This window comes from Tachypleus tridentatus, chromosome 1 (assembly GCF_004210375.1).
Source record: "Tachypleus tridentatus isolate NWPU-2018 chromosome 1, ASM421037v1, whole genome shotgun sequence".
Classification (NCBI taxonomy): Eukaryota; Metazoa; Arthropoda; class Merostomata; order Xiphosura; family Limulidae; genus Tachypleus; species Tachypleus tridentatus.
In genome coordinates this window covers 77284727-77297349 of record NC_134825.1, presented here as the reverse complement: position 1 = coordinate 77297349, position 12623 = coordinate 77284727, and the positions used below count along the sequence as shown (strand labels likewise).

General features: G+C 33.7%; 1 protein-coding gene across 1 annotated transcript in view; it reads right to left on the bottom strand.

Moving 5' to 3' along the window:
* LOC143252966 (mini-chromosome maintenance complex-binding protein) overlaps window positions 1-6697 on the bottom strand; it is a 31600-nt gene extending 24903 nt beyond the window's left edge. The window contains exons 1-4 of the mRNA XM_076505921.1: window positions 6496-6697; window positions 5711-5793; window positions 5280-5462; window positions 4149-4250 (exon numbers count right to left, since the gene is read on the bottom strand). Coding sequence (XP_076362036.1) covers window positions 4149-4250; window positions 5280-5462; window positions 5711-5793; window positions 6496-6553 — 426 coding nt within the window. The 5' untranslated portion in view covers window positions 6554-6697. The remainder of the gene's footprint in view (window positions 1-4148; window positions 4251-5279; window positions 5463-5710; window positions 5794-6495) is intronic.
* Between the last annotated feature and the right edge of the window lie 5926 nt (window positions 6698-12623).

Sequence of the window (12623 nt, the reverse complement as noted above, 5' to 3'; positions counted from 1 at the left end):
TATATAATAATTTGGGAGTTGCAACAAGTCGTAATATTAGTCTGTATGAGTGTATAGTCGTAATGTATATTGCTTTGAGTAATACTTTATTTTTATATGCAAAATCATAATGATTACACTCAACCTTCTATGTAAATATTTTTCAACCCAAACGGCAGCTCTGCTCAACAAGTGGGTTTCTCGACATCACTGAATACTTTGTTTTTTTTAAAAACATTTCTAGTCACTTTAAAGTGTTTGAAAGTAGCAGAAATTATTAGATGAGAGAGCACCAGCTAAGCTTAAATTTAGTGAGTATGGCAGGTGATGGCAAAATGTTCTGATAACTCAAGACCTTATTTATTGAAAATAATTTTTGTTTATTGTCTTCAAATAATATAAATAAAAATGCAGCTCACTAGCCACTTGACTCTTACTACAAATACGGGCCAAATCAGTCAACTTCATGACCCCAAATCAAGCTTCATAGTTTCTATAACTTTTCATATATTTTGTGTATCTTAACAAAATACTGCAAGCTTTAAGTAAGCATTAAGTCTTATATACATACAAAATCAGAATTTTTAATGAAGTATTTTATTTAAACATTTCAGCATGAATTCATGGAGTCAAAATTTTGACTGCTCCAAGTATGAAGTTTTCATGTTATGATAAAATTACTTTGCTTCATCTGAAAATTTTCAAATTTCTTTTGTGTAATCTCTGAAACCTCCCAAATAAATTTAAAATGCTTTCATTTCACCTGTTATTTTCTTTAGCAAAACTCTCTACAAAGTTGGTTCACTTGATTAATCTTGTAACCACCAAACAAAGTAATTCAGAAAAAAATTTAAATTGCTTCTTTTGTTTTGTTTCAAGAATGAATACAAATTAAAACATGAAACTACATCTGTTTATCATAAATAGCTTTAAACTCCTAAGAGTGCACACCTATTTCTACTTACTTTTTATTAGTTTATTGCCTATTGAATGATATATCTAATATTCATGTCACAAAAGTTATAAATTACTTTGTGGGCATGTAGCTCATGTCACCCTAGATGCATGAAAATAAGTATAAGAACCAATATTGAAAAGAGACAGATTATGGTCCAAGAACATATGCTCTAGAGCACAACCCCTCCCATCAACACTAGTACCACCCCAGAAGGGATTATGTCTATTAGAATTCCCCAATAGTAAAAAGGGGGATGGTAACTGTTCAGTGAGGGCAACAAGATCTGACTGATTACAGATCTTTTCAGGAGACAAAATAGTGACAGTACAACCCAAGGAAAAGTGGATGACTACAGCCTCTAAGGGTGTATCAATTGGTAAAGACAGGGTGGAAACATGCTGATCAACCAGTAGTACCACCCCTCCATGCATTCATTTATCACACAACTTGTCATTTCTGTACAAAGAACACTGCCAAAGAGTAACTACATCAGCAGGTTTCAGAAACATTTCATGTAAGGAAAGACATACAGGATGATAGGAATCAATCAAATCATTAACATCATCTATTTTCAAACAAAAACCCCCAAAGGTTCCACTGTATCAAAGTGACCATTTTATTTATGTGAAGAAGAATGGGGCAGGAAGCCCTTCTGTTTTTGACCACATTTTTTTTTTTACTGAATGGAGGTCTAACAACCTTCATGGATCCTGCCCTGGGTTGAGAAGGCAGGTCTTTATCTGTGGATGAAGATCCCAGTGACTGAGGGTGTGAACAAATGATTGTTTTGCATCTTGGGGCTGGAGAAGAAAATGGATCTAAGAAAACACCCAAACCCAAAGAAAGTGGGCCCAGGAAGACACCTGAAGGAGTGATGGGGAAAGAAATGAGAGTAGACATAGACTCATGAACTCTTTTAACCATGGAGGGCAAAAGACTCTTCAGATGTTTTACAAACAACTCTGCTAGGAGCACAGAGATCTGTCTGCACTTTCACTGTGGCAGTGGAACACAGTGCATCAGCATATGTCTGAGATCAGGTGGGGGACAATAACTTCCAAGCCTCTGGGTAGGAGATATTATTTAAAAGTCTTCAAGCATTGCACCTGTTTTGCCTCCACCCACTTTGGGCAAGTGTAAAATGGGTGTGAACCACTACAGTTAACATGGTATAATTCCAGTTTGCACTCATAAGCATTGTGGTCTTTGCCATCACAACAACATGTTAAAGAACCACGATATGATATCTTTGAGCGGCTGAACCACTGACGCTGGAAACATCGGAAATGGTTGAGAATGTATGGCCATACATCACAGTTCAGATAACCTGCCTTGACTGCGGAAGGAGGGCATGGTGATGTAAACATCAATATCAGGACAATAGTAGGCAGAGTACTTCTGTCTTTGTGAGTGGAGATTCAGCATACCACAGAAATGCTTTGGCTGGAGAAATCAGTGAGGATTTCTGATTTGGGAATGTTCTTCAAGTCCCTCTCAACAATAACTCCTTTGAGAAATTCAGGGTAGCATGGGAAATAATTTGGTGGGTATATTCCCATTGCTCTTTGAATTAAGGAGGAGTTTTGTATGTTGTGGTGAACATGTTTCCACCAAGATGTCTCTTATGCACAGCTTCCTTACTGACTTAGGGGAGCCAGCAAGCCACTTTAATCCCTTTTGAATGAAAAAGGATGATATCTGCTCCAAAGATTTCTCATGTGTTGAGTCTGACTTTGATGGTGACTGTATAACAGTTATCCATGCATGGTTATTCCTATGATCTGTTTTCAAGGCCAAAGTGGTGTGTTTGGGTTAGACCCCTCAACCACCAGAATCCTCTCCTCCCCTTCACAGTGTGCCACACATGACAAACACATGGCTGGAAGTTCAGAACCCAGAGGAGGTAAACCAAATTACAGAACCTTCTCTGGGAGGTTCCCTCACAATATACAAGAATCCACTTTGAGAGGTACTTTTATAATAATAATAAATAAATACACATGAAAAACAAGAAATATAGTACTTACTTGCATTGTCTGCTTTTGGCTCTCAACTGTCTATGAAAGTTAACCCTACTTTTTACTTCTACACATGATACTACTAAACTAAGTCATTGTTTAGGACAATATGCCAAAAAAACACCAAATAGTAGCACATAAAACACAGACAATTTCCTATAATTTTAACTATTTTTATGATTTTCTAACTATGCAACAAAAGCCATTGAAAATTCAGCTGAGCTCCTTGATATATTTCTCCTGTGGGAATGAAGTTTGAGATGGAAGTGAGACAGACAACTCTTTGTACAGAAAACAATGTCATTTGACAGATTAAAACTTTAGTTTTCTAATGGTTATGAATAATATAGTACTAAGCATCACTGAGAACTATTGCAAATTTATGAAAGAGATGGGGTAACAGGTGGGTTTAGCAAGTGATCAGAATTTCTTCTTTATGGCTCTGTAACCAAACAGGATTGAAGATTATAAAAATCATGTTTTACCTTTGTGATTAAAACATTATAATTAATGTTAAATTTTGTACCTTTCTGAAGGATGATAAATAAAATAGAGAAGTGGGAATACCTAGAGGGCAAATTTTAACTCTTATGCTAGAGAAAAGTTAGACTTTTTTAAAAATATTGTCTTATAAAATTAAGAACTTAAAATTAATTTAATATCCAAATGTGGATATTTGGTTCTTTTTGATACCAAGTTTATTCATATACCATGATAATAAAAGTACTTCAATTTTGAATGTAAATAAGTAAAACCTCAAGAAGTACAGATAATGATGCCCATAATAAAAGGGTTAATGACTTCTAATTACAATTATACGTTTTAAATAAAAACATTAATATAATCAGTGATAACAAAACATTTCCATTATCTGATTACAGATTTGTTTGATTATTTAAATTAAGAGATTACTGCATATTAAGAAAAAAACTGTACATGCAATCTTTTCAGCATAAACTGAGTATCTACTATTTGAAAAAATCATTGATCTCTGAAAAATCTTATGTAAAGTTTTAATTTTAGTCACCTCTTGCAAGAATTTATCAGTTGAATTTAGCTTATTACAGAGCTCAGAAAATTAAATGATTAATAATTTCTGCTAAGTGCCTAGCTCTCTCTCTAAACTTTGTAAGTAAAGTTTCTTAACATATTTAAACCAGTAGGCTTAATTTTATATCTTAAGTAAAGGATATATCTTTCACCCAATCATTTTCACCAGGTACACTCACACAGTAATAAATCAGTCTGTCCATTGTGGTATTTCCTGGAGAATTAAAATCCACTTCTTCTGTATCCTTTTAGAAAAGGAGTTTAAGATGTTTATTAGCATAATCATAAGCAGGTAGTATAAATGTAAACCTATTTTCTATGTATTAAGAAACATTATAGTACTCTAGTGATGTAATAATGAATTTTGTTCAAGAAATCCAAGTTTCATATATTTTTGATCTATTCAAAATACTTATGTTTTACTAAAATAAATCAGTGGTATTATAGAAATACATTTTCAATCTCTGGTATTCAAATATTATTCATAACCAAGTTTCTTTTGTCTGTCATTACATAATCATGGTAATGAATTACTTCTTCTGAATGGAGTTAATCTTCATTTTTCCTACTGATGAATTTTTGAAACCTAAAACCTCCCCACAACTAGATTTTACCCTTCATTAACTGTGATATTATAGAAGTGTGCACAAAATGTTTTATTCAGATATTCTGCATTTAGTTACCATCCTAATTAACATGATACAAGTTGTCATAAACATATATTGACCTGAAGCATTCTTTCCCCTAGTCATACAATTGAAAGAATAGTATACATAGATTCATATTTGAATTTAAGTTAATTTCCTCTTGAATGCATCTATGAGAAATCACTGATGTAAGTAATCTGAGATCGTAGAATAACAGATTAGGAAGATTAGGAATCTGTTCTGACTATAAAGTGCAATATAGACACAATCTTGCTCTCATCTGTTGAGTTCCTTTCCTTCAGCAGGTTAAAAAGTTTGAAACTCTGGAATACAATCATTTCATAGACTCAAGCAAATCTTGTGTAAGAAATAAAAATTTATCAAATACTAGGCTTGAAACTTTCCTTTATTGTACACATTAAACTTACTCTTCCCAAGTTTTTCAAACCTACAATGTTCCAAATTTGATGCTTAATTATGTTGTATTCTATTTTAACTAAAACCACATCACACAATATTAACGTAATTTGTATGCAAAACAAAATTTAATATTTTTGCTCATTATTTTCATCGTGAGTGTGTATTAATCATTGCACAATGTCAACATCGTGAGAAAATAATACTAACCTTACAATCTGCTAAGTCTTTATAAAGTCCTGATTGAAGTTTTTTCTCACGTGACCTAAAGTCAATGACTTCGTAAGCCCCCAAGAAAAATTCTGGATCAAACATATCTTGGATCATACAACGAAAACGTACCAAGCTGTTTGGTTTCAGACAGTGAACAGGGACATTGTTCAGAGAAGGAACCTAAAATGTAAATATTGTATACAACCTTAAATAGAAATTGCTTTAAAAAAATTAAACTTTAAAAGCAACACTTAGCAACTGTCTTCTACAAATAGCATTTCTATGTTTATAGGTTAAAAGAAAAAAAAATAAACATGAAATATAATACAGTTTACATACCTTCAGAAATCCTTTATCTTTTACTTTCACCCAATCACTAAACTTAATATTACAAACAATTATGATTCAATGTTTTAAACTTTCCATACCAATGAATAATTATTTTTTTCTTTGAGCCTCTTTTCAAAGTATTCTGTAACTTTCTCATGACATTTAGATGGTCCACTTTTTGCTGGGGAAAAAAAGATGAGGGCAAAGAACATTTCAATATTAAGCACATTTTTAAATACATGTTAAAAAAAAACTTAACGAGTTTCATTAGTAATCTACATACATACAAATATACAGATTAAGATATACTGCAAAAACATACAGGAAAAAAAGTTTCTCACAGGTATACAAATGTCATCAACGTTGGTGCAATGCATAAATATGGAAGCACAAAAACTGTACTTGTAGTTATATTCAAATAAAACTACCATAAATCATAAGCACGTAAAAATAAATCGTGAAAAGAAACATTACGATTACGATTTTTATGCTTATGCATTCCAGAATTATGTGCTTTATAATTTATGTGGATACACTAAGCTATTAACAAAACATGACGAAAAACACAACTTACAAAATACTTCTACTCATACAACTTCCGGTTCTACTTCTTGATATTGATTTGAATTGCGGTGGTACCCGCCAGTAAGTACTAATGTTAACTTAAAGTTAAATCTATCTGTCAGTGTGTGCCATTTAATATTATTTTAATATTTACACTTTCCTAGTACTCCACACTTACACTTATAAAATAAAGTAAAATCAAAAATTAGTACAACTTTGATACAAAGAGCGACTACAAATTAAAACACAAACCTATGGTAACGCTAATAGTAATATGTGCACGAATAAAATATTCATAATTAATAATGGTGTTACTTACCGAATATTTCACTTACAATTCCGAGAGGGTACTCTACCCATTCATCAACGCCAGGCATTTTATAAAACTGAATTTTCTTTGTGAGGTTAAATATAAAAACTAAAAATGTCAAAATTCTTAGTTACTATCACACTGGACTGAAATTTTGTAAAGCGAAATATAAGAAAACGACCCACAAACGTTTCAATGTAGCCTCGGTACCAACGAGTAGCGGGAAATCGTTGTTATCATACCCTACCTGATGATAAGTATATATTTCTTTACGTAAATTTGACACCAAGAGACATACTTTTTGAAGAATACAAGTGTCGAAACCTCGTACCTGTATAATAAAAGTTTCTTTATTATCCAGTCATACTGTCTCTAAACTTGTATTTCATGATGTAAATTCCAAATGTAGTTTTTACGAAAACAATTTGTAATTAATAATACGGTAACAAGAAACACTTTTAATTACAAAAGATGTTGCGTAAGAAATATAAAATTACTCTTCATTTGTGTTAATTGCAGTTTCAAAACAAAAGTAAGCATATTTTTATTTAATCTGCAAAAGAATGGTCCGGATATGTCGAAATTGTTGGCATGCTAGACTATGAATCTGAGCATTGTGCACTTTTAAACCAAGAATGAGTTACAAAGTGACAGTCATTTCACACTCAAATAGCTCTGTTGATTCAAAATTAGTGATAGCGAGCACAGATAGCTCCTATGTAACTTTGCACGAACATCCAAAACAACACGGTGTAAGTAGCAGTGTAATATTTTTCATGTTTGAAACGCTATACTTCTTCGTCTTAAATTTGAATTCAAGATATCTCATATACCAAGCGAAAAGTCTACCAAATAAAATAATTGACTGTATTATGCTCGGTCACTAACAATACAATTACAATAAGTATTCAGAGCCATAACAAGAGTTACACTAGCGGTGTACTGAAGGAGCCATGAATTTGAATCTCTGATGGCAAGGAAAGATTAGTGGTGTTTTTTGTTTGTTTTGGTTTTTTAGTATGGGAGCAGAATTTTTATCTTACACACGGCATCGTCAATGATCGGTATAGTCCTGCATACATCTTAGTGATATTTGATAATGTGGTGTTGCCTTATAAGTAGGCATGGCCAAGCGCGTTAAGGCGTGCGACTCGTAATCTGAGGGTTGCGGGTTCGCATCCCCGTCGCACCAAACATGCTCGCCCTTTCAGCCGTGGGGGCGTTATAATGTTACGGTCAATTCCACTATTCGTTGGTAAAAGAGTAGCCCAAGAGTTGGCGATGGGTGGTGATGACTAGCTGCCTTCCCTCTAGTCTTACACTGCTAAATTAGGAACTGCTAGCACAGATAGCCCTCGAGTAGCTTTGTGCGAAATTTAAAAAGCCTTATACGTTATCTGTACACACGCTTTTTACTTCTTCCTCAAAACATATCGCTTCTCACACGTTCACCCCTTCTATTTAGTTTAGATGACCTAGCTTCTAGACAAGATATTATTAATATATTGTAATAAAAAATACTAAAGACAAGTATAAATAGCTATATAATTATATGATATGTGATGCTCTACTCGTGACTAGGCAGCTAGTCATCACCACCCACCGCCAACTCTTGGACTACTCTTTTACCAACGAATAGTGGGATTGACCGTTACATTATAACGCCTCCACGACTGGGAGGGCGAGTATGTTTGGCGCGACTGGGGCGCGAACCCGCGACCCTCAGATTACGAAGCGCACGCCTTAACGCGCTAGGCACAAAATAGTGCATCATGTAAATATGTTTATAATGTAAGGTTTTTTTCCTAGAGAAGATAAACGTATCTTCATAACGAAAACAAATATTATAACTAGGGTGAAAAAAGTACAAGAAGAAATTTTTCCTGGGGCTTAGATTCCTTAACTGAAGTTGTCAACAATTAGTAATATTTTTTTCTACAGCTTTAAGTTTCATCACACCTTTCAGCATTAGATGAAGTTGAGGTACTAGAGGATCATGCTAGGACATTACTAACTATCCTCTATGGGCTCAAAGTTAACTTCAATTAGGTCAAAATATATATGAAGTAGTCCTTGATACTTCAGAGTACTCGCCGATGTCACTGATTCTATGTATAAACCTATACCAGTGGAATTAATTTGGAAGTTTTAAAATGATACCTTAACTATTCGAAGAACAACATCCAGAAACGTCAATAATTAAATCTTATGTAGTAAACTCCCCGATCGAAAGTGGAAGATTAATGAATTTCAAAAGATCGTCTATGTGTGTACGTTGAAAGAGGGCCACAATCAACCAGTTATGAGCAATATTCCCCTCTAAAAATTATCTTCTGAGACTGAGTAATAAGTGGTCAAACAAAATTTCTATGAGATTAGCATATGTTAATAAAACACGTATCCTTGACACAAATGAACTCTTTGGTTAAAATGTTTCATTTGGTCTTCACTTGACCAATATTCTTTTAACCATGCTGACATTTTCACCATTTCTTTGACGACAAACAGCACATTTAATGTATAACAGGATCCTACACTCGTATGATGGCTTGGATTAGACAATGCCAACCTTTAATTTTAAACATTAGAATCCGCCAACCATTTTATTTTCTGTCATTAGAAACCTTCTTTCAGTAGGTTTAGTATGTACTATGGTATGATTTACACAGTTTATCACAAACACTACATGTGGTTTTCTAAATATTTCAATCTGCATGAGTAAAAGTATTTTAATTCTACTGATACATTTTGATTATAAGTATCTTACATTACTGTACGAAAAATAATCATAACTATTCTTTCTTAGACATAATGTGATCCTCCCTATTCATCCTATCCTTCTAAGAAATATCACTAACTTCTGAACATTTAAATGTCAAAATTGAAACTTTCTCTCACGATTAAGTCCTGATATGGATATGTGGTTAGGGTGCTCCACTCGCGATCTGATGATCGTGGGTTCGAATCCCCTTTACCAAACATGCTCGCCTTTTCAGCTGTGGAGATGTTATAATATGATCCTCAATCCTACTATTCATTGGTAAAAGGGCTTTCCAAGAGTTGGTAGTGGGTAGTGTTCTAGTCTATCATTGCTAAACTGGTGACAGATGGATCTCGTGTCGCTTAGCACTAAATTCAAAAGAAATAAAAATCTCACAATCGTTTATAAAAATAATATCTCCAGTAACACTTTTCTAATCACTAATCATAGTTAACTTCATATCATAAAGCAGTATCACCAAGACCAAATATTTTGTTTCTATTCATATGAAACTTGATAATTGTTTGTGTTATGTAATTAATTCACGCATGTGAAACAAAACTCATGAATGACCTCATGTAATGTATCTATATGGGTTATTTTCCAAAGTTACTATTACCAGCTATCATTTAGTAAAATGCTTCCATCGATGAGTCTTCAACACCCTACATTTTTCTTTTCAGATATCGCAAAATAAGTAATCATTGGACAAGTTTAGTCAAACTAAGATTTTTTACCCAAAATTATCATAAGCCAAGAATAATTATTGATGCAATTATTGTAGTAAATATCAATCCATGCTTTAAATAAGCACAAGTCTCTCACTGCATGTACAGAAGTTTCGTGCCTTTTTAATATATAGACAACAAAGATTATTTGGTTCCATGCACTTATCACTGCTCTTCTGAACTAAGTGAGTGATTCTCTACAAAATTATCTCTGTCGTTTTCGTCTAAAATTCACTTAGTAGCTTAGAAAATGAGAGATATTAAACTCTTTCAGTCCCATTAATAAATTAATTTTTTAACTGATTTAATGTAAGTTATAATATATAGTACATATACTGTGCTTAACAATACCACTCAAAATGGAAACCAAAAAGAATTAGAATAACCTTTTAACTGAGTTTTTCGCACTCATAGCTATCATCTCCAATCAAGCAAATTGCTGATGTGCTTGGCGTTACACCTATTGGGACCAGCCTCATTGGTTCGGAGTAGTCGAGTTGAAATCATATAATGTAGTGTATACATTATATGATGAACTTGACTTGATAGATTGAAAAGCAAGGAATGCCACTTTCTTCCAATCATTGGATACACAATGTAAAGGTCGTCCTGACTCTAGTTTGTTAAATTCAATTCTGATCATATTTGTTAAGGGTTCGTTGATGGCTTTCCTGTAAAATGTCATAGTGAAATTTTGCCAGTAGATCCAAAACGTTTTCATCTAACTCATCAAAAATAGCTGAATAAATACTCTTATCTTTTGCTTTCTTATATTTAAGATTGAAGTGGGATAAAACAATGGCTTAATTCTCATCCAACTCGATTGTTTCGTCTCTGGTTCTTGGCCAAGCCATTTAACCAGAGGTTCATTATTCATTTATGAATGCAGCTGTTACACAATTGTACATTCCCTCGACTGATTTATATTGTACATTAATGAATCAACTAGACAAATCACACTCCAGTTCTCTAACTTAATAAATTCATTCCTTTACTATTGTAACACCCCTTTTGTTGTATAGCAGCCTTTCACAGCTGTTGACATGCAAACTGGTGCATTTTAAGTAACACATATCTTAACCTCTCTGAATATCCATGTGAACATTCTAGGATAATTGCTCTAAATAGAAGACCAGAAAATAGAATTTTCGATTAAAAACTAGCATAATTCGTCGAACAATCTATAGACCGATATTCAATTGAATTGTAAACCACAAAAACATTAGTAAGTGTTCATTCCAGTTGGTTCCGTCATGGCTAAAAATTGTGTAAGCATATTCTTGACAGTCTATATCATCCTTTCCATTAAACCATCGGTGAAGGTCACGTATTCCCAGCACTTAACACTTTACACAACTCAGAGAACAGTTGGCTGTAAAAGGTAGCCACTGAGTAATGTAAGTCACTCCAAGTCCCCTAAAACAGGTTATCCAGTGCGTTGCTTTGTAATAACATCAGCTGTAAACTGTGTACATGTATTAACCAGTGAATCAGACTTGATCTATTCTATGAGGTAGGTAAAGATCATAAATATATACTGGTGATCTCTTTTTCATCTCGGAGAGTGAATCAACTATTCTTTGTTGGAGTTTACCCTGTTTTGTTAAACGTATTTTCTGGGTGACACACACTGTACATTGTGTTTGTACTGAATGTTTTGTGTCGAATGTGACCATAAAAAATGCCTTCAAACATAAGCACAAGTGTATTTAATGGTGTCCTCCAAAGTATGGAACGTTTTGTACTACCAAGCTCTGGGGACCACTAAATATAATATAGGTTCAGAAGCACTCCTTATTGGTTACCGACAACGGTAGAGCACACCTTTTAGTGCTTGTAATTGATCACAAAAGTACCATAGGTTACATGCACTATGCTACATTTCTCAATCTAAACTGGGCATGTTTCGTCTAGTTTCATAGCAGAGTATCCATCCTAAATCTGGATCCTTCCTTTGCTGTTGCCAGAGTTCCTGCGTTTTTAATCGTCACATCCATCCACTAGTGGAATATATTGTATGATTTTCATTGTTATGTCATAATGGCCTTAACTCCAACGCAATGACTGTGAATTGGATGTCTATATATTCAGTAAAGAAACAAGATTTTGCTCTTGCCATCTGTAGAGACTGTCCATCTGCACTTCTATGTTTTGATCCTGGGCAATAATGAATAATTAAGTCATACTTCTGTAACACTGTTATCTAACTCGCTGTCATCTTTTCAGAGTTTTTAGAGTTCTGTAGCTACTTCAAGAATACATGATCCACTCGAACAGTAAACTTTCTACTATACAAATAGTGCTAAAAGTGCCTTCTAGAGATGAAAACACAAAGCAGTTTTTTCTTCATTGTAGAGTACTTGAGGTTAGGAGCTGTGACTTTCCATCTAGCATTTGTAATGTACATTCTATTCTATCCAACAATTGTGATAACACTGTTTTGATTCCATTGGTTTTGGTCTCTAGCAGAAATTAACAATCCTGTCGTGGATATGCCAAGAATGATGTTTCGACTAAACACATTTCAGGAATTGGAATACTTGGTCAGATTTGTTTCTTCACCTCAAACTGTGCTGCAGCTAATTGTTTCCAGAGTTTTTGGAGAGGAAGTAATTCACCCTTTGTATAATATAAGGATTGGTGACCAT